Source organism: Erinaceus europaeus, chromosome 10 (genome assembly GCF_950295315.1).
Source record: "Erinaceus europaeus chromosome 10, mEriEur2.1, whole genome shotgun sequence".
Lineage (NCBI taxonomy): Eukaryota > Metazoa > Chordata > Mammalia > Eulipotyphla > Erinaceidae > Erinaceus > Erinaceus europaeus.
In genome coordinates, this window is record NC_080171.1 from 24,911,970 (window position 1) to 24,939,591 (window position 27,622).

General features: G+C 41.1%; 2 protein-coding genes across 4 annotated transcripts in view; one reads left to right on the forward strand and one right to left on the reverse strand.

Moving 5' to 3' along the window:
- Positions 1 to 363: 363 nt before the first annotated feature.
- LOC132540855 (prorelaxin H2-like) overlaps positions 364 to 27,622 on the forward strand; it is a 256,765-nt gene continuing 229,506 nt past the window's right edge. Inside the window, exons 1-2 of one of the 3 annotated variants that reach the window (XR_009551980.1) lie at positions 364 to 626; positions 3,279 to 3,693. Coding sequence is in view for 2 of the 3 variants with exons in the window: in XM_060199321.1 (XP_060055304.1) it covers positions 461 to 626; positions 3,279 to 3,583 (471 nt within the window). In the remaining variant the exon portion in view is untranslated. Of the gene's footprint in view, positions 627 to 3,278; positions 3,730 to 27,622 lie in introns of those variants that run through there. The other 2 variants (XM_060199322.1, XM_060199321.1) reach the window with 2 other exon arrangements.
- Positions 21,486 to 24,740, reverse strand: LOC132540719 (prorelaxin-like). The gene is made up of 2 exons (XM_060198919.1): positions 24,480 to 24,740; positions 21,486 to 21,938 (listed from the first exon to the last, which is right to left on the reverse strand). The coding sequence occupies exons 1-2, from the start codon at positions 24,643 to 24,645 to the stop codon at positions 21,637 to 21,639; spliced, it is 468 nt and encodes a 155-aa protein (XP_060054902.1). The 5' UTR covers positions 24,646 to 24,740; the 3' UTR covers positions 21,486 to 21,636.

Here is a 27,622-nt window from a genome sequence, read left to right on the forward strand (position 1 = left end):
CACATCAATCATTTGTGCTAGCAGGGTTTGAGTTGTGGGAAGGTGGCCTTTGATTACATTTCTGTTCCATTAGTGAGTAGCATGAACTTTCTTTGCATTAGAACAAAGCAAAGAACCCAAGTCTTGAGTAACTCTGCATAAGCTATCAAAGAAGGCCTAGGACAAGCAAAGGGGCAGCTTGATCTGACAAGAACACAGAGATAAAGAAGGGCAACTGGAGGAAAGGTGATGAGGGTGAAATCAATATGCTGATGTTGGAGGCAGGGATCCATGCACACCTGTGTTGAAGGTGGGGGGAGCTTACCCCACTGTCCAGGTGGTGACCCATGGATATAAAAGCAGGCAGGGGCTGTCTGGAAAGCAGCCAGAAACTCCAGGTTGGCTCAGAAGAGGTGAGCAGTGGCCCACATCATCTTCAGCATCCAGCAAGGCAGCTGCCCAGAGCAGGAGACCCGGGTCCATGATGAAGTGCCAGCTCTCTTACCTCCTACTGGGAGTGTGGCTGCTCCTGTGCCTTCCTCCCATGCAGGAGGGTGCAGAGGTTACATTATGTGGCCGAGATTTAATTCGACACGTTATATTCCTCTGTGGCCATAGACCAAAGCGGGAAGCTGGACCATTTGCAGGTGAGAGCTCCCACTGCCCCCAACCCCCTTCCCCTGTCCTGGCTGCTATGCTTTTTCACTGGTGTCTGTCTGACTGTCAACCAACCCTAAGAGACATTTACTTAGTCTGCCTGGGAACCCCTTGGCTGTACATATTCAGGCTTAACTGCTAGGTCTGTTCACTCTGAACTTTCCCCTGTCCTGTCAATTTCTCAGGTGGTATGTGAGCCCTTGAATCTCCAACCATAGTCAGGGGGAGTTGGTGGCAACAGCAGCAGTCTTCTCTGAACATCTCTTGGAGGCAGTCACCCCAGTAGGGCAGGTCAGCCTGTGATTTCTCACCTGAGGTGACAAGCAAGCACCTCTCCTCCACCCCTGTTCCTATGAAGTCCTATCTGTCCTGGGCAGTGTAGCCCTGAGAGAGGGGCAGTATTCATAGGAAAGATCCGGCCTGAGTATTTCTCCCTCATCATTGTCAAGTCCACATACTGAAAATTCAAAGCTTAAAGGTACAAATCTGCATCTTGCCAATAATTCAGAAGAGCTAGTCTGGCTACAGGTGAGATTGAGATCCTGTTTTTCTTTGATAAGCCGGTATCATTGGCAAACCCAGAACACTGCTGATTCTTTGATTTCTAACTTATCAGAAATATCTTCTTGTAGACTGAAAATGCTCTTTGCTGCTTGTACAGTGGAACAGCAAGAGCTGATCCATGCAAATCTCATCTTTCCTCCACTTATTTTTTTCAGTCTTTCTTTGGTTTTCTTTTTCTTTTCATTGCATTTCTTTCCTTTCTGTTTCTGTTTCTGTTTCTTTCCTTCTCCATCCCCCCTTTCTTATCTCCTCTCTCCCTCCAATCTTCCTTTTCTCCTCATCCCTCCCTCCCTTCCTTCTTTCATGCCTCCCCTTGCCTACCTACCTTTCTCCTTTCCTTCCCCCTCCCTCCCTCCCTTCCTCTTTATCTACCTTCCTTCCTAGCTTCCCTCCTTCCTTTCTTACTTTCACCTGATTTCCTTTTGTTTTATTCCCTTCTTTTTCTCTTATTTCTTACCCTTCTGCTCCCTTCCAGTCTGTCTCTTTGTTGCTAAAGTTCTCAACATCTATGCCATATACACAGGTGAAGTTAAGAGAGAGTTCACATGACAGAGATTCTTGAGTCTCAGAAACATGTTGTCTCTTTACTGCTCTCCCCTCCTGTCAGCACAGGAGGCCTGGAAACACCAAGTGCACTGGTGGACTGACATAAGTGAGTGTAGAGAAGGAAGGCTTCAGCTGGTTTCTGAGGGTACCCAGCCCAAATCCCAACCCCCATGTTTGCCCAAATGGAGATGCTGATGCACAGGCAGGTTCCTTTCTCAGGGATCCCTAATACTGCAGAAACTTCATAGAGTACGTTAATCTACAGACATCACCACAGCAGATACTTCAGATATACTCTCGTGCTGGTGGCATTTTGGTTCATGATCTTGTCATCCATTTTCTGCCTTAAAGGAAAATGCTATCAATTTGGATCAGACACTCTGTGGGAGGAAAGTTTTGCAATAGATGTTGGAGGGGTTCCACACTTGGTATTTCCTGCCTACTACATCAGGGAAGATGGACATTCTACCTTTGCCTGTGTATCTTAGAGTAGCAGGTCTCCAGATAGCACTAATAACTCAAGATTCCCATCTGTTTTATGCTCTCTCTCTCTCTCTCTCTTTGTGTGTGTGTTTCTGCGTGTGTGTCTGCTTGTCTGTCTGTCTTTCTCCTGCACTGATCAGCTCACTATGTTGGTGAGAGGAACTGAACTGGGATTTGGGAGCTTTAGGTAGGAAAGTCTCCTTATTATGACTATTATCGCATCTCTCTGGCTGTGCACTGAGTTTATATATATATCATAAGAAGTAATGTTTTCTCTTATAACTCAGAAGGTGTTTTTTATTTTCTTTTTTCTTCTTCTTGTAATTTTTTTCAATTTTTATTTATAGAAAGGAAACACTGACAAAAACCATAGGATAAGAGTGGTACAATTCCACACTATTCCCATCACCAGAACTCCATATCCCATTCCCTCCCCTGATATTTTCCTATTCTTTATCCCTCTGGGAGTATGGACCAGACGCTTTTGCTTTCAGGTATATATTTGCGCTAGTTTATGGATGCATATGTACATATGCCCTATCTCATGGGATGTGGTCTATATCTAGTTTTGGGAATTTGTTAGGAAATGAACCACCAGAAATGGAATGAAATAATCCAAAGAGAAAAAGCAAGGTCTCACCCTAGTAAGTATTTTTACTTACTAATGAGTAAACACCCAGTGAGGTGTTTTTACATGGAAGAGAACTGTTCAGATAAGGGTAACTCTTCTGGGGTCCAGTTGTTGTGTTTGATGAAAATCTGGCTTCCACAAGGGCAGGCAGTCCAGAGTGATCTCAGGAAAGCATTCTTGTGACAAGAGCAAAGATGACAGGTTCAGAGCAAGGGCAGTGAGCAAATCCATATCCAGGAAGTCAGGCTCTGAGCTCCACACCTGCCATCAGTTAGGGGTGTAGATGTCAGTGCGCCAGAGGATTCTGCGTTGATGTATAAATGTGTGGAGGCAGTGGGGCCTTTCTGTATTTGTGTAGTTACGTTCTTTCTGAGTCTCTTGGAATGAATGTATTCTCTGCTCTCTTCTTCCATATCACATGCCATCACTGAAGATGCAGAAACCTTAGAGCTGAAGTTGGAGCCAACTGAGATGCAGCCCTTGCCGGAGGAGCTGGGACAAGCTGTGTTCAAGGATTCCAGTCTTACTTCTGAAGATGTTCAGGAAATTGCTGCAGATGCACAACACTATCTTGAAGAAGGCAGCCACATTCCACCCCAACTGAAAAGTCCAGGCTTAGAGAAACATGTCCGACAAAAGAGGGTCCCTTGGAATCTTATGGACCGCTGTTGTCAGAAGAGTTGTTCTGAGCGTGAGCTGTATGAGGTATTCTGTGGCTGGTGAGCCGGGCGATAGTGCGCCAGGTTAAGCGCTCATTGTGCAGTGCACAAGGATCCCTGTTCAAGTCTCTGGCTCCCCACCTGAGGGGCATCACTTCAAAGTTGGTGAAGCAGGTGTGCAGCTGTCTGTCTTTCGCTCCCCCTCTGTCTTCTCTTCCCCTCCTAATTTCTATCTTATCAATAACAAAAAGAACAGTAGCAACAGCTTTGGAAAACAATGACCTCAAGGATCAATAGTGCAGGCACTGAGCCCCACTGATAATCCTGGAGGCAAAAAAAGAAAAAACAAAACAGAATTTTTGTCTCTATGGCAGGAGGAAAGACATGTACAAAAAGGTATTCTTGAATGATTGTAGTTTTTGGTGAATAAAGTCTTTCAGTTGAAAATGGTTTTGTCACAGTTATTATTGGTATAATTGTGGTACTTTTTTTTTTAGATCTGTCATCTTCAATGGCAAAAGACTATTCATTGCGGTGTTTTGTTTTGTTTTGTTTCTTTTTCTCAGATCGTCTCTGATCAGCTGGGGAGTTAATACAATTCTAAATCCAGCATGGGCTAGATGAGTCTTAATGTCATTGGGGGTTGATGAATTGCATTCTTCCACCAGTTTTAATCAGACCTTATGTCCAAACATCCTCTCACCCCTTCTTGAACATCAAAGTAGTTTAATAGCCAAAACCAGCAGTAGAGGTACACTTTCTAACAGATTACATACTAGAAATTAAAAATACCTCATTGTTGCTTAATCAGGTAGTGATGGAATCCCCAAATGTGGGCTTTTCTGAGAGACTTTCACATCTATTTGTATCTGATTGAAGTTGGACTTGCCAACAATCAGAGTGAAACTGAGTCCATATATTTTAGGTGAAACCATCCAAAGTCTCAGGTAGATCTGTTATCATAGTTCCACCTTTTATGATTGAACTCCAAGGACTGAAAGACACCTTTAGTGCAGTTCAAACTCAGGTAGAAGGCTTAGGAAATATATTCACACATGCAGCTGAAAGAATTTGCAATCTTGAAAACACAATTAGCCCACTCTTTCAATTCAAAGTTGAGAAAAAGGTTTACAAAGAGTGAAGCTACTCTCTGTGAAATTGCAGAGTCCATAAAAAGGTCAAATATATGAGTTATAGGAATACCTGAGGAGGTAGACTAGGTCAAAGTTCTACATGTAATTTTCAGAGAAATTTTAGATGAAAATTTCTCTTACGTAGGCAATCCTCAGAACATACTTATTTTTGGAGGCAGATCAATCACCCAGGTTTGCAAATCCAAAATGTCCAACACCAACACACATTATTGTAAAATTATCAAAATTCAATGACAAGGAGAAAAAATTGCAGGGTACTAGGGAAAGGAAAGAATGACATACAAAGGGAGAAATATCAGACTCTCATCATATTTTTCTTCACAAGCCCTAGAGACAAGGAGATAGTGGAGTGATATATTCAAGGCATTAAAGGAGAGGGAATTCCAGCCACAAATTTTGTATCCTGCAAAATTATTCTTCATGTATGAGGGAGAAATAAAGTCTTCCTCAAATATTCAAAAATTAAAGTAATTTTCCACAATCAACCCCACCTTATAAGAAATACCAAATGGAGTCCTACAGGAAAGGAGGAATACACAGTCTCAGTGAGGTGAATAGCAGTAGACTAAAGAACAACAAGCAAATAGGGAATGGAATTAAAAGACAAGGAAGCCCTATCAAATATTTGTTAATCAAGATCAACTTTAAAAATACTTTTATAGACACACAATGCTAGTTATTACACACATGGTAACCACAAAACGGAACAGGGAACAGAGATTTACAGAAAACACAAGAATAATCAGTGAGGAATTCACCACAGAAACTTATCCACACAGTAGGTGACATAGAAACAAATGGGCAAAGATTCAACAACTTAAAATAAACTCAAAAGAAAAATAAGAATGGACATAAGTAAACCACATATATCTATAATCACCTTAAATGTGAATGGCCTAAATTCACCTGTCAAAAGACTCAGAGTAGCTAAATGGATTAAAGACCAGGATCCATCCATTATATGTTTTCAGGAAACACACATCCAAAGAAAAGACAAATGGAAACTGAATATAAGAGGTTGGAGCAAGATGTTCCAAGCTAATGACTCACAAAAAAGGGCAGGGACAGCTACCTTATTCTCTGATAAAATAGGCTTTCAGGCAAAGAAATTAATCATAGATAGAGAAGGACATTACATAATGGTCATAGGATCAATCCAACAAGAAGACATAACCACCGTAAATATATATTCCCCCAACTTACGAGCACCCAACTACATTAAACACATACTTACTGAATTCAAGGGAGACATTGATAGCAACACAATAATAGTAGGAGATTTCAACATATCACTCACAGCAAGAGACAGAATATCTGGACAAAAAAAAAAATCAATAGAGAAATAGCAAACTGAAATAAAACCATAAATGAAATGGACCTAATAGATATATACAGAACTTTCTATTCCAAAAGTAATGGATACACATTCTTCTCAAGTGCATATGGAATATTTACAAATATTGATCATATGCTGGGCCACAAAGACAGTCTAAACAAATATGTAAATATTAAAATTATAAAATGCACCTTCTCAGACCATGAAGGCATGAAACTAGAAATCAACCAAAAAACAAAAAGCCTGGAGACTAAACAGTATGCTGCTGAACAGTAAATGGGTCACTGAAGATAAAAAAAAGAAATTAAGGATTACCTTGACACCAATGTAAATGAAGAAACCAGTTACCAGACCTTATGGGATACAGCAAAAGCAGTGCTGAGAGGGAAGTTTATGGTAATACAGGCCCACAATAATAAATATGAGAAATCACTAGTAAACCATCTAACAACCCACCTCAATCAACTAGAAATGGAGAAACAAAAAACAGTCAGCAGGAGACAGGAAATACTCAAAATCAGAGCAGAAATCAATGAAATATCAAACAAGAAGACCATTAGGAAGATTAATGAAGCCAAGAGCTGGTTCTTTGAAAGGATAAATAAAATAGATAAGCCACTAGCTACACTCACCAAGAGAAAAAGAGAGAATGCTAAAAGGTAAAATCACTCAAAAATGAAAGAGGAGATACTAAAACAGATACAGGTAGATGAGGCAGACATTCAAATATTATGAAAGAATATTATTGACATCTGTATGGAACTAAATTTGACAATTTAGAAGAAATGGACACATTCTTATAGTCATACTCACTGCCAACCTTGACACAAGAAGAAGTAGATAAACTTAACAGGATAATTTCTAGTAAAGAAATTGAAACAGTAATCAAAAGCCTACCCAAGAACAAAAGCCTGGGCCCTAATGGCTATAGTAATGAATTTTACAAAACATTCAAAGAAGAACAAACACTCACCCTCCTCAAACTCTTTCAGAAAATAGAAGAAGAGGGAATACTCCCAAACACATTCTATGAGGCTAGCATCACCCTGGTCCCCCAAAGCAGGAAAAGACCCCACCAAAAAAGAAAACTGTAGACCTATATCCCTGTTGAACATTTATGCAAAGATCCTCAACAAAGTCTTAGCTAATCAAATACAACAACATATTAAGAGAATAATCCACCAAGGTCAAGTGGGATGTCCCCCTGGGAAACAGGGATGGTTCAACATCCATAAACCACTAAACATAATCCACTATATCAGCACAAAGAAAGTTAAAAATCACATAATTCTATCAATCAATGAAGAAAAAGCATTCAACAAGATGCAACACCCATTTATGATAAAGACCCTCTAGAAATTGGGAGTGGAAAGAAAATTCCTTAACATAATAAAGGCTATATATGATAAGTCCATGGCTAACGTCATAGTCAATGGGGAAAAGTTGAAAGCTTTTCCCTTAAAATCAGGAACTAGAGAAGGGTGCCCACTCTCACCATTTTTATTCAACATAGTCCTAGAAGTCCTTGCCATCACAATCAGACAAGAAAGAGATATTAAAGGAATCCAAATTGGGAAGGATAAAGTTAAACTCTCATTATTCGCAGATGATATGTTGGTATACCTAGAGGACCCTGGAAACTCTGCCAACAAACTGCTGGAAACCATGAATAAATTCAGTAAAGTAACAGGCTACAAAATCAATACCCATAAATCTGTGGCATTTCTTTGTGCAAAAGATAAGTCAGAAGAATTGAAACTGAAGGAAGCAATACCATTTACAGCTGAATCCAAGATCAAATACCTAGGAATAATTCTAACAACGGATGTAAAGGACCTTTTCAAGGAAAACTATAAGACAGTGTTAAAAGAAATAGATAATTACATAAAGAAATGGAAGAACATTCCCTATTCATGGATTGGGAGAATAAATATCATTAAAATGGAAATTTTGCCAAAAGCATTCTACAGATTCAGTGCAATCCCTATTAAAATCCCAATTATATATTTGAAGGAAATTGAACAGATTGTCCAAAAATTCTTGTGGAACTCTTAAAAACCACAAATAGCAAAAACACTCCTAAGGAAAAAGAAGAAAAATGGAGGCATTACAATACCCGACTTCAGGCTATACTACAAAGCAGTAGTAATCAAAACAGTGTGGTACTAGAACAAAAATGGCCATATAGACCAATGGAATAGGATAGAGAGCTCAGAACTCAGTCTACGCATGTACAGATAACTCATATGACAAATGGACTAAATCTGCCCATGGGGAAAAGAAAGTCTTTCTAACAAATAGTGTTGGCAGAATTGTACAGCCATATGTAGAAAAATGAAACTAGACCACCAATTAACACCATAAACAAAAATTAACTCAAAATGGATCAAAGATCTAGATATCAGACCTGAAAGTATAAAATACATAGAAGAACATATTGGTGAAACATTTCATGGCATTAACACTAAAGACTTATTTGGAGACTTCATCCCACGGGCAAAGGAAACAAAAGCAAGATTGAACAAGTGGGACTACATCAAATTTAAAAACTTTTATACATCAAGAGAAAACTCCATAAAGATAAGCAGGAACCCAACAAATGAGAGAACATATTCACACATCATACTTCAGACAAGCACTTGATATCAAACATCTATAAAGAACTCATTCAGCTCAACAAAAAGAAAAAGAACAACCCATAAAAAACTGGGCAAAGGACATGCATAGACATTTCTCCAAAGAAGAGATACGCATGGCCCACGGACATATGCAGAAATGCTCTAATTCACTCATCACCAGAGAAATGTTAATTAAAACACATTGAGATACCATCTCACACCTGTAAGAATGGCCTTCATCAACAAAACAGGAGAGGATAAAGGTTGGAAAGGATATGGAGAGAAAGGAACTCTAATACACTGCTGGTGGGAATGCAAAATCGTACAACTAGTAAGGAGAACAGTATGGAGAATCCTTAAGCAAATATAGATGGAAATATCTTACAACCCAGCAATCCCACACCTAGGAATTTATCCAAAAGAGGTAATATCACTAATTCGAAGGGATATATGCACCCCCATGTTCACAGCCGCATTATCCACAATAGCAAAAATGTGGAAGCAACCAAAATTTCCCTCCACAGATGAATGGTTAAAAAATTCTGGGACAAATAAATCCCAGAACATCTAATCTTTGATAAGGGGGCCCAAACAATTAAATGGAAGAAGGAGGCTCTCTTCAATAAATGGTGCTGGGAAAACTGGGTTGTAACATGCAGAAGAATGAAATTGAACCACTTCATCTCACCAGAAACAAAAATCAACTCCAAATGGATCAAAGACCTGGATGTAAGACCAGAAACAATCAAATACTTAGAGGAAAACATTGGTAACAGTTTCCCACCTACACCTCAAGAACATCTTTGATGAATCAAACCCAATTGCAAGGAAGACTAAAGCAGAAACAAACCAATGGAAGTACATCAAATTGAAAAGCTTCTGCACAGCCAAAGAAACTATTAAACAAACAAAGAGACCCCTCACAGAATGGGAGAAGATCTTCACATGCCGTACATCAGACAAGAAACTATCACCGAAATATATAAAGAGTTCAGCAGGGGGAGTCGGGCTGTAGCGCAGTGGGTTAAGCGCAGGTGGCGCAAAGCACGAGGACCAGCATAAGGATCCCGGTTCAAACCCTGGCTCCCCAACTGCAGGGGAGTTGCTTCACAGGCGGTGAAGCAGGTCTGCAGGTGTCTATCTTTCTCTCCTCCTCTCTGTCTTCCCCTCCTCTCTCCATTTCTCTCTGTCCTATCCAACAACGACAGCAACAATAATAACTACAACAATAAAACAACAAGGGCAACAAAAGGGAATAAATAAATAAAAATAAATATATATAAAAAAAAGAGCTCATCAAACTTAGGACCAAAAGAGCAAATGACCCCATTCAAAAATGGGCAGAGGATATGAACAAAACATTCACCTCATAGGAGATCCAAAAGGCTAACAAACATATGAAAAACTGCTCTAGGTCACTGATTGTCAGAGAAATGCAAATTAAGACAACACTAAGATACCACCTCACACCTGTAAGAATGGCATACATCAAAAAGGACAGCAGCAACAAATGCTGGAGAGGTTGTGGGGACAGAGGAACCCTTTTGCATTGCTGGTGGGAATGTAAATTGGTACAGCCTCTGTGGAGAGCAGTCTGGAAAACTCTCAGAAGGCTAGACACGGACCTTCCATATGATCCAGTAATTCCTCTCCTGGAGTTGTTGGGCTGGCTTCGCGAGCGAAGACAGACGACCAGGGACTCATGGTTGAGCTGTAGGCAGTATCTCTTTATTCATGCAGAATGCAGTGCAATCTATGCCGAGCTAAACTAAACCTAAACTAAAGACTAAAAACTAAAAGCAATATATATATTAGCCAAGTAGGTTGGGAACAGGATGTGACGTAGAGAGGGTGGAGAGAAAAGTGACCGGTGAAAATCAGTGTGTGACAAGGAGAGGGGGCGGAGCAAAAACACATCATGAACCAGTGGGGATTAAACCAATGCCCTGCAGTGGTTATGTAAATAGAATACAGTGGTTATGTAAATAGAATACAGTGTTAAGCAGGGGGGATTAAACCAAATGAAACAGAAGGGGTTTTTAGAAGCAGAATTAGAAGCCAACAGGAATGGTGTCTATGTACACTCCTAGTAAAATGTAGTCATATAAATCACTAGTTAATTAATATGAGAGGGGGAAAATTAATTGTATGTCTCGAAGTTTTTTAAAACACAGACTGAATCTTTTTAATATATAGGCTGTGTAATTGATATGCAGACTCTCTCAAAAGCCTAGACCAAGTAGATCAGAAGCAACCAATAGCACAGCTATGTACAAGATACTGGGTACTGTACAGCAAACCCTAACAAAAGGACTTTTCAAAGTTAACCCAATTACCAAATAATGTGATGATAACATTAACTATCGATTGTCTTTTTGAACCCTAAGACAGCAGGAACCTCACATCTCCACTATAGAGCCTCTACTTCTCCCAGTCCTGGAACCCTTGGATAGGGCCCACTTTCCCATATGCCTCTCCCAATCCATATCAAATAATATTGCATCTGCCAATCACAACCTAATCAACACAATGATTGCCACCTCAACGTGCTTCACTTCAGACTGTGTCCAGAGACTTCAAGTGTGGAATGACAACCCTTCAGCTTCATTACTCGGGTGAGACTTTTCCTTTCATAGTATACTCTAATTCCATCTCAGGTGGTTCACTTTCTGACAAAGTATCCAAACCTATCCAAAGTATCCAAAGTATAACAAACCTAGATATACACCAGTTTCTGTGAGAGAGAGCATATATTCACACGTATCCATAAACTACTGCAAAATATATACCTGAAAGCAGAAGTACACTAGAGTTTGCAGTGAGTATCCCCTTAATACTTCCTCTCCACTATTCCAAGCTTTGGATCCATGATTGCTCAACAATTTGTTTGGCTTTGTATGTTAACTCTCTTTTCAGCCACCAGGTTCCAGATGTCATCAGGATGCCGGCCAGGCTTCCCTGGACTGACAACCCCACCAATGTGTCCTGGAGCTCTGCTTCCCCAGAGGCCCACCCTACTAGGGAAAGAGAGAGGCAGACTGGGAGTATGGACCAACCAGTCAACGCCCATGTTCAGTGGGGAAGCAATTACAGAATCCAGACCTTCCACCTTCTACAACCCACAATGACCCTGAGTCCATGCTCTCAGAGGGATAGAGAGTGGGAAAAATATCGGGGGAGAGGGTGGGATATGGAGGTGATGGGAATTGTGTGGAGTTGTACCCCTCCTACCCTATGGTTTTGTTAATTAATCCTTTCTTAAATAAAAGAAAAAAATATTCTGGGACATATCTCAATGCAGTACTGCTCAGCAATTAAAAAAAAGATTATTTTACATCCTTTGGGATAAAATGAGTGGAACTTAGAACATTATGTTTAGTGAAATAAGCAAGGAGGTAAAGGAAAACTACAGGATGGCCTCACTCATGTGTGTAATTTAGAGAACTTAACACACATGCTTAAAATAAACAATCAGACACAACACAACCCGTATTTAAATTATAGTTTAAATATATAGTTTAAACTATAGTTTAAAGGAAAACTATAGTGATCGCCTATGAGGGAGAGGAGAGGGCACAAACTTTTAGTGGGAGGGAAGAGGTGAAACTCTAGTTCTATTGCTATTTAGTCCTATCCATAGTAATACGACATGTGGAGGGGAGTGGATAGATTTAATATTTCAAGTTCCTTAACTGCCTAGACCGTAGCCCTAAGCACAAATATTAGCTTTCGCTAATACTTATCTTAGATTTACAAAATGGTCAAACTCTAATAATGGGATTAATTGTTCATGGAGCTCTAGAAATGTGTCTGAAAATATAGCTCTGCAAATATCTAAATCAACTATAGCTTTAGGCCAGACAGGTCAAGGCCTTTGACCTTGTAATTATTTAAAATATGAAAAGGTTCAGATACCACTAAAAGGGTTCAAAGCATAGTGAAGTTGAGTATATTAATACAGATACTAAACCCCCCCACTAACCTGGTTATAAAAAACTAATTATTGATATTTTAACTCTTTCCAAGACTATAAGAAACCCCTTGCATTCTCTTTAAGACCCTCATTTCTCCTAGTCCTAGTACCTCTAGGACATGCTCATACTTCCGAAAATTCCTTCTCTTACTCCTTACAACCATACCACCTCTATTGTATTCAGCCAAATCGCTCCCGGTACTACCACCCCACATTCTGCTGCTACTGAAATCCTACTGTGGACCAGCCTGAGAAGTCAATCTCGCAACTCTTCAAATCTGGTGAGACCTTTCTTAACACATGGGACTACCTACATCCAAGTTAGATGGCATGTCATTTAACTAAGTAACAGATACCAGATTAGGCTAAGGTTTAGGATATTGGATACAGGTGTACACATATCCATAAATAAGGGACAATTATATAACTCAAAGTGAAGAGCCTAAAGAAGGCACCATAAAATATCTCTAATTGATGGGTCTTAGACAAAATTAGCAGGACAGCCTAGTAGAAAGGCCCAAAGAAGACAGATTCCCAAAACCTAACTCTGGCTGGGATCAGAAAATGATGCTCAATGCTTAAACAACTGAGAGAAAATCTAGGATAATCAGATAAAGAGAGGACTACAAAAGTTGGATAAGAGCAGGAGACTGTCCCACTTAATAATAGCCTGTTTGGTCAATATCACAACAACTTATCATCTGGGACCCTGGTTAGGGAATCCTTGCATTTCCATACACACATAATGGGCCTTGACCTCTAAAGGGTCCCTCTATCCACTACCACTGGTCGCTTCCATAAAGAACAGTGTCTTGTGGGCCTTCCCAGGACCTTGACTCTACCATAAAGAAATGATGGTAGGGGTCTGGGGAGATAGCATAATGGTTATACAAATGCCTTAAAAAGCCTGAGGCCCTGAGATCTCAGGTTCAATCCCCAGCACCATTATAAACCAGAACTGAGCAGTGTTCTGATCTAAAAAAGAAGAAGAAGAAGAAGAAGAAGAAGAAGAAGAAGAAGAAGAAGAAGAAGAAGAAGAAGAAGAAGAAGAAGAAATATAGAAAGAAAGAAAGAAAGAAAGAAAGAAAGAAAGAAAGAAAGAAAGAAAGGAAGGATGGTAGGGATAGCCCCAGTCTCTGAAGGGAGGCTGGGGGGTATTCTGCCCTGAGACTTGAGAAAAACTGGTCCTGAAATGAATGCAGGCTACAATGTTCCTCAGATGTGACCATAAGCTATAAGCTCAGACCAGTAGTGACTTAGTGGTTACACAGGCTGTGGATGGAGATATATATATATATATATATATATATATATATATATATATATATATATATATATGCCCTGGAGCAGGTGGATGTAGGTAGATAATTTTAGCCACAGAATTTTTTAAAAAATAAGAATGGGGGAGTCGAGCTGTAGCGCAGCGGGTTAAGCGCAGGTGGCGCTAAGCTCAAGGACCGGCGTCAGGATCCCGGTTCGAGCCCCCGGCTCCCCACCTGCAGGCAGGTCCCTTCACAGGCGGTGAAGCAGGTCTGCAGGTGTCTGTCTTTCTCTCCCCCCCTCTGTCTTCCCCTCCTCTCTTCATTTCTCTCTGTCCTATCCAACAACAACGACATCAATAATAACTACAATAATAAAACAACAAGGGCAACAAAAGGGAATAAATAAATAAATAAATAAGATAATAAATAATAATATATATATATATATATATATATAAGAATGGGAGCTGCTCCCTGTCCTAATCGAACTTTCTAGCCCATTTTCTCTACTCAGACACCATTTTCTCAGACAATATTCTTATCCAACCTCAGGCCAGCTACCAAACAAGCAAAACTACCATAGTTGTGTGCCCCCAGGAACATGCCTAAAATGGTTTTCCTAGCTTTCTTCTACCCTAAAATCTCTAATCGCATCTGCTCTAATCCTACTCTTTGGTTCCTGTTCATTAACCATCTTGCCTCAATTTAGGTCATGCCACCTTCCAGACACCACCAGGCTGCAGATGCTACCATGACTCCACCTCGACTTTTCTGGGCAGGTGACCTTACCAATGTGTCCTGAACCCTTGCATCTCCAAACCTCTGGTCTGCTAAAGAAAGATAGAAACAGGCTGGGGATATGGATGGACCTATCAATGACAATGTTCAGTGGAGAATTAGCTACAAAAGTCAGAACTCCTACCTTCTGCTCCCATAAACAACCTTGATCCATGTTCCCAGTGGGGGAGAAGTGATAGACTGAAAATAAGAACATTCTGGATACAGCAAATCCTAACAAAGGGATTTTTCAAAGTTAACCCAACTGCCAAACAATATGATTATTGAAATAACTATCTACTGTCTTCTTAAACCCCTAGACAACAGGAATCTCCCACTTCCTCTATAGAGCCTATGTTTCTCCCAATCCTGGAACCTCTGGGGTGGGGCTCACTTCCTTGCATGCTTCTCTCAAGTCATACCAATGATATTGCATTTGCCGATTCCAACCTAATCAATGCAAGCAAGGAGTAACATCTCAGCATGCTTCACCTCAGACTGTGTATAGAGACGTTAGGCATGGAATGCCAATCTTTCAGCCTCATCACTCTAGTGAGACTTTTCCTTTCATGGTATTCTCTAATTCCATTCCAGGAGGTTCACTTCCTAACAAAGTCCCAAAACCTAGATATAGACCAGGTCCTGTTAGAGCATCTGTTCACATGTATCCATAAATTAGGGCAAAATATATACCTGAAAGCAAAAATGCACAATAGTCTTTAGTGAGTCAGTATCAAGTTCATAATGAAATAGTATCCACTTAGACTTAGATACCCTCCTCACCTACCTCCTATTACAGTTCTCTCACTCACTCCAAAGCTAACCTTATCAAAGCAAGGACTGCAAAAGCCAAATAAGGGCAAGAGACTGGCATACTTTAACGATGACTTTTTAATCACTATCAGGCCATTTCACCAGCTGTGGCCCTAATCAGGGAATTCTGAGATTCCCAAACAGATTTGATGGGCCTAGAACTCGAATAAATCCCTCTGTCCATTGATACCAGTCATTTCTATCAGGATCAACAAAATAGACCCCATTATGGGCCCCCATAGGACCTTGCTCTCAACTTGGATCAACAGTGGTAGAGAATGTTCCATCCTCCAAAGTGAGGATGGATAACACACTCTATGCTACAGCTGAGGAAGATGGGTCAATACTTGGGGCAGCATGGAATGTTCCTGCTCATGACCACAGAGTGTGAGGTCAGATCTAGAGGGATGCAGAGGTCACACAGGCTCCTACGCTATTTATGGACCCCCAGATCACATCAAATTGACGGGGTTTACAGTCAACAATACTTATACACCTTTCCCATATTAGGGAGCTACTCTCTTCTGATCCAGCTTTCTGGTCCTTTTCCCAGCCGTGACATCATCTCCCCAGACAATAACTTGGATCCACCTGCATATCAGATTTCAGGCACAGGCAAAAAGAAACAACAATAACAAAAATATACTAGTATAGCTACAGGCCCTTTGAAATATAACTAAAATATGCCTACTATCCATTAACATAATGGAGGACTCCCCTTCAACACTTCATCTGCACTATTCCAGCCTTTAGGTCCATGATTGTTCAGTAATTTGTTTGGCTTTGTATGTTAATTCTCTTTTCAGCCACCAGATTCCAGATGCTAGCAGGATTTGACCAGACTTCCCTAGACAGACAACCCCATCAATGTGCCTTGGAGCTCCACTCCCCTGGAGCCCTTCCCTACTAGGGAAAGAGAGAGACAGACTGGGAGTATGGATTGACCTGTCAACGCTCATGTTCAGTGGGGAAGCAATTACAGAAGCCAGACCTTCCACCTTCTGCATCCCACAATGATCTTGGTTCCATACTCCCAGAGGGGTAAAGAATAGGAAAGCTATCAGAGGTGGGGATGGGATATGGAGGTCTGGTGGTAGGAACTATGTGAAGTTGTACCCCTCTTATCCTATGGTTTTGTCAATGTTTCCTTTTTATAAATAAATTTTTTTAAAAAAGAGTGTGGCCTCCATGTTTCCAAACTACAATAAAACAAGGGGAACCAAAAGGGAATAAATACATAAAATAAATACTAAAAAAATAATAATTAAAAAAGAAAATTCTGTTGCAAAATCTTTAATCATAGTATCTTCTGGATCCTGGTGGCTGAAAGAGTTAAGATATAAAGCAGAACAAACTGTTGACTAATCATGAATCTAAAGGCAAGAATACTGCAGATGAAGATTTGGGGTCTGCATTTTGAAAAAAGTTAATAGGTCTATTTTACATATTTTCCAAGGGGCCCATGACTTTATTAGTTTTTTCCCTAGTCTGACATCTAATATCAGGTGGGCCCAGATTCTTGTCTGGGGAGATAGTGTCATAGTTGGGACAAAGGACTGGAAAGCTGGATCAGGGAAGAGAGTAGCTCCCAAATATGGGGAAAGTATGTAAATATTATGAACTGTAAACTGCATAAAACTTGATCTGGTGCCCATAGTCAGCACAGGAACTTATGTAACCTCTAAATCCCTATAGGTCTGAGCTCGCATTCTGTGGTCACGGCTAGGAACATTCCAGGCTGCACTAATTTCAGGACATGTCTTCCTCAGGTAGTAGAGTATGTTGTCCAACTTCCCTTTGGAAAATGGAATATTCCCTACCACCGATGATCCACATTAAGAGCAAGGTCATATAGGGGTCCACAAAGGGGTCCATTATGTTGTTCCTGATGGAGACGACCAATGACAGTGGAGAAAATAATCTGTTAGAGGTCTAGGCACATCATGTCTGTATGGGAATCCCAGGACTCCCTGATAGGGCTCCAGGTGATGGGGTGATTGCCACCATTTTCTCCAGGTCCAGAACTCTCTTGCCCTCCAACCAACATATAACCCTATTAACATATCCAAATGTCTCTGCCTTTTTCATCCCCTCTCTGGGACCAAATGGAGCTGGAATTAAAAGCCTTCTTAGCCTCTTCCTTCTATCACTTTTCCCCACTAGGAATATAGATCAGAATTGTTTTTAAGGTGCAGAAGGTAGGAGTTTCTGGCTTCTGAAATTGCTTCTCCACTGGATCCATATCCATTAAGGTGTCGATGCATAACCCTGTTTCTATCTTTCATAGTGGGTAAATCTCAGACACATTGGTGAAGTCATCTACCCAGAGAAGTCAGGATGGAATCATGATAGCGTCAACAACTTGGTTTCTGGAAGGTGGCAAGACATAAAGTGAGACAAAATAGTTAACTAACAGGAACCAAAAAGTAGGAACAGAGCAGTTGAGATTAGGGATTTTAGAGTGGAAGGAAGCTAGGAAGTTCATTTTAGGCTATATATTTATGACTATAGAAGTTTTTGTTTGAGTCTTATAGCTAGGATGAAATTGGATGAAAACATTGTCTGAGAAAATGGTGTCAGAGTAGAGAAGAGGCCTATAAAATGGATTAGGGCAGAGAACAGCTCCCATTCTTAAAAACATTCAGTGGATAGAATTAACTATTTACCTCCATCCACCCAACCAAAGGCATGTATATATATTTAGCACCTGAGTCTGTGTTACCTATTAGTCTGAGGTCACAGCTCAAAGTCACAGCTGGAAACATGCAGGCTGCACTCCTTTCAGGACCAGTCTTCCTGGAGTGGCAGAGCAGGATAATGCAGCCTCCTGTAGCTTTGTCTCTTTACATCAGTCAGACCAAAGTGCTAAGCTAATTGTGACTCTTTTGTTCTTTAGTCAACATACTTATGAGGTAAGGATGCAGCTCACACATAGAAAACAGAACTCCAGTGTCAGAATACAGGACTCCTGTATTTCATCATTAAGTCAAAGAGACCAGATCTATGCTCTGGATGTCTGTTTCCTTACCCCTTAACTCTATGGCACTCGTACAATCGTAACATACATACACATATAAATCTTTTCAAAGTGAGGTAAATAAATAACTTCAAAGGAATTCAGTCCATGCCATTTCTCCTATCTGCAAGTGAGCTGAACATTTGAAACATTGGTGATTTTGTCCAAAGTCTTCAATGTGAATCTGACCAAGTCTGAGGTCATTGGGTACAAGGGAAATCTTCCTTCCTGTTTTATGACTTACTGTTTTAGAAAAATGGGGAAAAAAAGAGAAACATTACCCTCACTAGGATTGTTAGGGAGCCAACAAAAGTCTTTTGTCATTCAAGGAATGAGCTCTAATTGCTGAGCTCACCCTTTTTCATAAGTCTCCTCCTGCACCTGCCTTGCCTGTGTGAAATGCACACAGAGACGCAGAGGGTGAGCAGACACCGGGAACCTGCAGTCCGGAACCCAGGAGGGAGACCTATATCCTAAGCACAGCTGACTGGAAACTGCTGGCACCACTCAGAATACACAGAGTGGGTTGTTTGTACCCAAAGCTTACAGGAAGACATTGTTGCATGGTTTCCTGTTACATGCAGAGACACCATTCTCCCTGGCAGAAATATGGAAACAGAACATCTCCAGGCTGCAGCAAACCCAGTTCAAACCCTGCTCTACTCTGCCCTGATATGGCCCCTACTCTGACCAAACATGGCTTATTCCTGCCTGGGTCCAGCTGGGCCCCCACAGGAACCCCCACACCTACCAAGTCTTACAGTCAGTTGTCCAGTTCTCTCCTGCCTCAGCTTGTGCCTGGTAGCCTCACTTGGTTTCAGCTGGCTCTGTGTCTCTGTGCCCACCATTTGGTTTCCCTTAGGGCCCTACCTCCACTGCCACAGCCTGCTTTGCAGAGAATCAAGTCAATGGAAGACAGCCTTCCTTTTCTGCAGTGGTGGACCAGAACAGCAAAGCAAGCACAACCACAAATCCAACAGAGTTATCAGAACCTCCGGACGAGGTTCTTGAAACTTTGGTCAATGAGCTCTAACACGGTGAGTACAGATGTGTGTCCCCATCCTGCACTCACTCATACTGGTGTTATGATACTGAATGGGATATTCACTCCTCTAAATCATTCCACACTTGTCCCTAAACAGAAAATGGATGTTCTTCAGTCATAAAGGGTGGAACTATGAAAACAGATCTACCTGAGACTTTGGATGGTTTCATCTAAAATATATGGACGCAGTTTCACTCTGATTGTTGGCAATTCCAACTTCAATTAGACACAAACAGATCTTAAAATCTCTCAGAAAAGTTCAGGTTTTAATCACTATCTAATTAAGCAATAATTAAGCAACAATTTTTAGTTTCTAGTATGTAATCTGTTAGAAAGTGTACTTCTACTCGTGGTTTTGGCTATTAAACTACTTTGATGTTCAAGAAGGGGTTAGAGGATATTTGGACATAAAGTCTGGAGTAAAACTGGTAGAAGAATGCAATTCATCAAACCCCTATTACATTAAGACTCATCCAGCCCATCAAGAGACTGGCATACTTTAACAATGACTCTTTAGTCACTGTCAGGCCACCCCATCAGCTGGGGCCCTATTCGAGGAATCCTGAGTTTCCCAACAGACATGATGGGCCTAGTACTCGAATAAATCCCTCTTTCCATTGTTACCAATCATCTCTTTCAGGAACAACACAATAGACCCCTTTGTGAGCCCCTATAGGACCTTGCCCTCAACTTGGATCTACAACAGTAGAGAATGTTCCACCATCCAAAGGGAGGGTGGACAACATACTCTATGCTATACCTGAGGAAGATGGGTCGATATAGGGCAGTTTGGAATGTTCCGACTTATGACCATGGATTGTGAGCTCGGATCTACAAGGAAGCAGAGGTTACATAGGCTCCTAAACTGAATATGGGCCCCAGACCAAATCAAATAGATAGGGTTTACAGTCAACAATATTTATACCCCTTTCCCATATTAGGGAGCTACTCTCTTCCCTGGTCCAGTTTTCTGGTCCTTTATGCAGCCATGACATCATCTCCCTAGACAATAACTAGGATCCACTTGCATTTCAGAGTTCAGGCTCAGGGGAAAAAAAAAAATAGTATAGCCACAGGCCCTTTGGAATATAACTAAAATGTTCCTGTTCCTACTAGCTATCTACAAAATGGAGACCCCCAACTCTTCATCTGCACTATTCCAGCCTTTAGGTTTATGATTAGTCAAAAAAAAATTTGGCTTTATATGTTAACTCTTTTTATTAGCCACCAGGTTCCAGATGCTAGCATGATGCCGACCAGACTCCCTGGACATACAACCCCCACCAATGTGTCCTGGAGCTCTGCTTCCCCAGAGCCCCGCCCCACTAGGGAAAGAGGCAGGTTGAGAGTTTGGATCGACCTGACAAAGTCCATGTTCAGTGGGGAAGCAGTTACAGAAGCCAGACCTTCCACCATCCCACAATGACCTTGAGTCCATACTCCCAGAGGAATAAAGAATAGGAAAGCTATTGGGGGGGAGGGGATACAGAGTTCTGGTGATGGGAATTGTATGGAGTTGTACACTCTTATTATGGTTTTGTTAGTGTTTCTTTTTATAAATAAATAAATAAATAAAGACTCATCCAGCCCATGCTGGATTTAGAACTGCATTAACTGCCCAGTTGATCAGAGATGATCTGAAAAAATGAAACAAAACAAAACAAAACACCTCAATGAATAGTATATTGTCCCTAATGTTCATAGATTTAAAAAATAAATACCACAATTATACTAATAATAACTAAGACAAAACCATTATCAACTGAAAGACTTTATTCACCGAAAACTACAATTGTTCAAAAATACTTTTTTTTTTACATTCCTCTCCTCATGCATAGAGAAATCTGTTTTTGTTTTTTTATTTTTCTTTTTTTGCCTCCAGGGTTATCACCGGGGTTCAATGCCTGCACTATACATCCTTGAGGTCATTGTTTTCATTGTTGTGGCCATTATTACTATTGCTGCTTTTGTTGTTGGATAAGACAGATATTAAGAGGGTGAGAGAGAGAAAGATATACCTGCAGACCTCCTTCACCACTTGTTAAGTGACCTCCCCTTAGTGAGGAGCCAAAGATTGAATAGACATCCTTGTGCATCATACAATGAGCACTTAACCTGGTGCACTATCGCCCGGCTCCCCAGCCACAGAATGCCTCATACAGCTCATGCTCAGAACAACTCTTCTGACAACAGCGGTCCATAAGATTCCAAGGGACCCTCTTTTGTCGGACATGTTTCTCTAAGCCTGGACTTTTCAGTTGGGGTGGAATGTGGCTGCCTTCTTCGAGATAGCGTAGTGCATCTGCAATAATTTTCCTAACATCTTCAGAGTTAAGAATGGAATACTTGAACACAGCTTGTTCCAGCTCCTTCAGTGAGGGCTGCATCTCAGTTGGTTCCAACTTCATCTCTAAGGTTTCTGCATCTTCAGTGATGGAGGATGGCATGGCATCTGATATGGAAGAAGAGACCAGAGAATGTATTCATTCCAAGAGGCTTAGATAGAATGCAACTACACAGATGCCCCACTGCCTTCACACATTTATACATCAACGCAGAATCCTCTGGCGCACTGACATCTGCACCCCTAACTAATGGCAGGTGTGGAGCTCAGAGCCTGACTTCCTGGATATGGATTTGCTCACTCCCCTTGCTCTGAACCTGTCATCTTTGCTCCTGTCACAAGAATGCTTTCCTGAGATCACTCTGGACTGCCTGCCCTTGTGGAAGCCAGTTTTTCATCAAACACAACAACTGGACCCCAGAAGAGTTACCCTTATCTGAATAGTTCTCTTCCATGAAAAAACACTTTCTGAGTTATCAGAGAAAACATTTCACTTTATATGAAATCTATAACCAACTCAGTGCATGGCTAGAAATTATGATAATGGTTATTTAAAAAAAAAAAAAAAAGACTTTCCTGCCTAAAGCTGCTACATCCCAGGTTCAGTTTCTACCACTACCATAGGAATTTTAGAAATGCAGGAGAAAGTCTCTCTCTCTCTCTCTCTCTCTCTCACACTCAAAACTAGAGAGAAAAAAACAGATGGGAATCATTAAGTTACCTGGTGCTATCTGGTGACCTGCTAATCTAAGATACATGTGGAAAGGTAGAATTTCCATCTTCCTTGATGTAGTAGACAGGAAATACTAAGTGTGGAATTCTTCCAACATTTATGCAAAAATTCCCTCCCACAGAGTGTCTGATCCAAATTGATAGCATTTTTCCATAAGGCAGAAAATGGATGAGAAGAACATGAACAGGGAGTTGGGCAGTAGCGCAGCAGGTTAAGCGCATGTGGCACAAAGCACAAGGACCTGTGGCATAAGGATCCCGGTTCAAGTCCAGACACCCCACCTGCAGGGGAGTCAATTCACAAGTGGTGAAGCAGGTCTGCAGATGTCTGTCTTTCTCTCCCCCTCTCTGTCTGCCCCATCTCTCTCCATTTCTCTCTGTCCTATCCAACAATGAAAACATCAATAACAATAATAATTACACAAATAAAACAAGGAATAAATAAATATTTTAAAAATAAAATAAATTGAAAAGAAAAGAACATGAACCAAAATGCCACCAGCATGAGAGTATACCTGAAGTATATGTTGTTGTGATGTCTGTGGATTAATGTACTCTATGAAGTTTGTGCAATATTGGGGATCCCTGGGAAAGGAACTTGTTCATCAGCATCTCCATTTGGGCAAATGTGGGGGTTGGGATTTAGGCTGGGTACCCTCAGAAACCAGCTGAAGCCTTCCTTCTCTACACTCACTTATGTCAGTCTACCAGTGCACTTGGTGTTTCCAGGCCTCCTGTGCTGACAGGAGGGGAGAGCAGTAAAGAGAAAACATGTTTCTGTGACACAAAAATCTGTCATGTAAACTCTTTCTCAACTTCACCTGTGTAAATGGAGTAAATATTGAGAACTTTAGGAACAAAGAGACAGATTGGAAGGAAACTGAAGGGGAAAAAATAAGAGAAAAGGAAGGAACTAAAACAAAAGGAAGCAAGGTGGAAGGATCAAAGGAAGGAAGGAAAGGAGGGAAAAGGAGGAATGGAAGAAGAAAGGGAGGGAGGAATGAGGAAGAAGGAAAGAAGGAAGGTAGGAAGATAGAGAGGAGGTGAGAAAGAAGTCTAGAGGGAGAGAGGAAATAAGGAAGAAAGAGAGGATAGAGAAGAAAAGAAAAGGAAAAAATGCAATCAAAAGAAAGAGAAAACCGAAGAAAGACTTTAAAAAATAAAGGAGGAAAGATGTGATTTGCATGGGTCAGATCTTGACATTCTATTTTATGATCAGCAAAATCTATAAGTCTACAAGAAGGTATTTCTGTAGAAAGAAAGATCAAAAGTTAGAATCAAAGAACCAGCAATATGTTTGGGGTTTGCCAATGATGCCAGCTTCTCACAGAAAAACAGGATCTCTATCTAACGTGTAGCCAGACTAGCTCTTCTGAATTATTGGCAAGATGCAGATTTGTACCTTTAAGCTTTGAATTTTCAGTATGTGGACTTGACAATGATGAGGGAGAAATACTCGGGCCGGATCTTTCCTATGAATACTGCCCCTCTCTCAGGGCTACACTGCCCAGGACAGATAGGACTTCATAGGAACAGAGGTGGAGGAGAGGTGCTTGCTTGTCACCTCAGGTGAGAAATCACAGGCTGGCCTGCCCTACTGGGGTGACTGCCTCCAAGAGATGTTCAGAGAAGACTGCTGCTATTGCCACCAACTCCCCCTGACTATGGTTGGAGATTCAAGGGCTCACATACCACCTGAGAAATTGACAGGACAGGGGAAAGTTCAGAGTGAACAGACCTAGCAGTTAAGCCTGAATATGTACAGCCAAGGGGTTCCCAGGCAGACTAAGTAAATGTCTCTTAGGGTTGGTTGACAGTCAGACAGACACCAGTGAAAAAGCACAGCAGCCAGGACAGGGGAAGGGGGTTGGGGGCACTGGGAGCTCTCACCTGCAAATGGTCCAGCTTCCCGCTTTGGTCTATGGCCACAGATGAATATAACGTGTCGAATTAAATCTCGGCCACATAATGTAACCTCTGCACCCTCCTGCATGGGAGGAAGGCACAGGAGCAGCCACACTCCCAGTAGGAGGTAAGAGAGCTGGCACTTCATCATGGACCCGGGTCTCCTGCTCTGGGCAGCTGCCTTGCTGGATGCTGAAGATGATGTGGGCCACTGCTCACCTCTTCTGAGCCAACCTGGAGTTTCTGGCTGCTTTCCAGACAGCCCCTGCCTGCTTTTATATCCCTGGGCCACCACCTGGACAGTGGGGCAAGCTCCTCCCCCTTCAACACAGGGGTGCATGGATCCCTGCCCCCAACATCAGCACATTGACTTCACCCTCATCACCTTTCCTCCATCTGCCCATCTTCACTCTGTGTTCTTGTCAGATCAAGCTGCCCCTTTGTTTGTCCTAGGCCTTCTTTGATAGCTTATGCAGAGTTACTCAAGACTTGGGTTCTTTGCTTTGTTCTAATGCGAAGAAAGTTCATGTCACTCACTTAATGTAACACTAATGTAATCAAAGGCCACCTTCCCACAACTCAAACCCTGCTAGCACAAATGATTGATGTGTATTCATCAAAGTCATATCATGATTCACTAATTACTGGAGTGTCTTGGATATGCATTTATTAAACTCTAGTCAGAAAGTTCTTGAGAAGAGCAGGAGAAGTGTTGTGTTGGAATATAAAATAGGGTGAAATGTTACAATTCTCTAGCAAATCTTTGGCATGGGTGAAAGTGTTCAAGAAAGATAGTGCACTTTCTCCACTATATTTCCTTATGTTCCAAAGTGATATATTGGTTATATTCTTCAACTTTGAAATGTTTTACTAGACATGTGTTCTCTCTGTCAAGAGTTAGATCACACTCACTACAGTGCACACATGTAACAAAAGCTGCCAACCAGGAACACAGTGAACCAAAGATGGAAAAGAAAAGAGCAGTACAATACTAAAATTACAGAAAGATGGTTATTTCTGTTAAGACATTTTAAGTTATGAATATGACAGTGGAGCTAGAGAGAAGTTATAGCAGCAGTTAGACACAGGAGGGGCAAGGATGGTGTCCTGTGCCTCACACGCAAGTTCTGCTCTCTGTCACTGAGCAAGACCGGGGAGCTATATCTTCAGTTAACACCAGTGCATGTCCAGTTAGTAAGTCCTTTTACATTTTACAGGCCAAAGCACTACAGGGATCTGGCTTCTGCATAAGTGAAGGATTGAACCAGGGGTAACACAGCTTCAGGCATAAAAGAGAAAGACTGTGTTTGTAACACATGCAGTAAAAATGAAGTCACACATTGATCACTCCTTACTCCCGGATCATGTTTTCCTGTGTTTGGAGACAGGGACCCCTAGCACCTACTTTTTGTCTTTTAAAGGTTCCTCACTGTTTCACATCAGATGACCAAGCTGCACCCCCATCCCCAACACGGATTATACATTTGTAAGTGCAAAGGTGTCCATGTTGCCATCCTTTCCTTTGTGGCTCCTAATGTGCTGATGCCCTGGATGATATAGGTCCATAGAGCTTGACAATGTTCTCAGCTGCCCCACCTGAGAGCAGGAGGAATGTAAGTTAAATTTGGATGAAAGAACAAGTTCATTGATCATGTTTTCATAAATATGGGTATGGGATAGAATGCTTTTAGTCCCGAGATAACTGATTATGCCAGCAGTGCCTTTGTGTCATGGCTCATCTGATAAGCATTAGGAAATTCCTGCAATAACAAACCTCACCAAACTATGGAATGGCAGGAGGTCGTGAGTTTGTTTGTAGATGGTTGCTTGCTAGTATAAGCAACTGTAGAGGCCTCCTGAATTTGAGGTTAAAAAATTGTTTTGTTTTGTTTTCTCAGGTGTTGTTGCCAGAAATTTCCCAGTTGCTACCTTTTCCTCCAAAGCAACCTATTGCTTTTAATGTAAAATTTCAAAATGGACATTTTTCTCTATCTCTTTGTGTGTGTTGTCTTATATCACACCCAGCTTTTCCCAGTAAAGTGACTTTCAGTGATTTTATTTATATATTTTTAGTAATTGCCTGGGAGGGAATTGGGTGGTATCGTGTGGGTTAAGTGCACATAGCTCAAGGACCAGCTGAAAGATCCTGGTTCAAGCCCCCGGCTCCCCACTTGCAGGGGAGTCGCATCACAGGCGGTGAAGCAGGTCTGCAGGTGTTTGTCTTTATCTTCCCCTCTCTGTCTTCCTCTCCTATCTCCATTTCTCTCTGTCCTAACAGTGATGACATCAATAACAAGAAAATCTTACTAAATAAAATAATTATTTTTAAAAAAATTAAAAAAAAAAAAGAAATTACCTGGGAAATGAAGAAGCCAGTACCAGACATCATGGGATGCAGTGAGAGCAGTCCCAAGACGGTAGTTCATAGAAATCCAGAAGAAAGATCACAAATAAACCACCTTACAACCCAACTTAACCATGTGACAAAAGAGCAACAAAGTGACCCTAGAGACAACAGGAACACAAAATCATAGCGGAAATCAATGAAATAGAAAACAAAATGGTCATCAGAAAGGTCAATGAAATCAAGAGCTGCTTCATCAAAGGAAGAAATAAAATAATCCCCTGGCAAGACTCAGCCAAGGGAAAGATATAGCAATGGTAAAAGCAATCAGAAAGGAAGAAAGTAAAATTACAAATCATGTAATAAAACAATCATATGAAGATATTATGGATACCTATATGCGAATAAATTTGACAACCTAGAAGAAATGGACACACATGACCATAGTTTATAGATTTTTAGTGTAGAGCTCTTGTTCCACTAGTGTTTGCTGATCAGAAGTGATTCATACTCTAAAGAGGAGGGGGAGGAGGAGGAGCAGGTAGAGGAGAGTACTGTTTTTAAGGCTTGTGAGAACTTGAATGGTTATCTCTGGTAGATGAAAGAGTGGGGCCCCAGAACTTTGATGGTGGGTGTGATGTGTATACACCCATTGTAATCTTAAAATATTGTAACCTGCTATTAATCACAAATACAAAATAGAAAAATATTTCCAAACAAAGCAGCCCATTCTATGAAACAAAGTAAAAAACTGAGTCAGCCTCACAAAGATCTTGTGAGTAAT

Bases quoted from the DNA above. Each gene is read 5' to 3' on its own strand.
- LOC132540719 (XM_060198919.1), bottom strand. From the start codon at position 24,645: ATGATGAAGTGCCAGCTCTCTTACCTCCTACTGGGAGTGTGGCTGCTC. The intron at 21,939-24,479 runs GTGAGAGCTCCC...CCATCACTGAAG, and splicing joins GGAAGCTGGACCATTTGCAG to ATGCAGAAACCTTAGAGATG.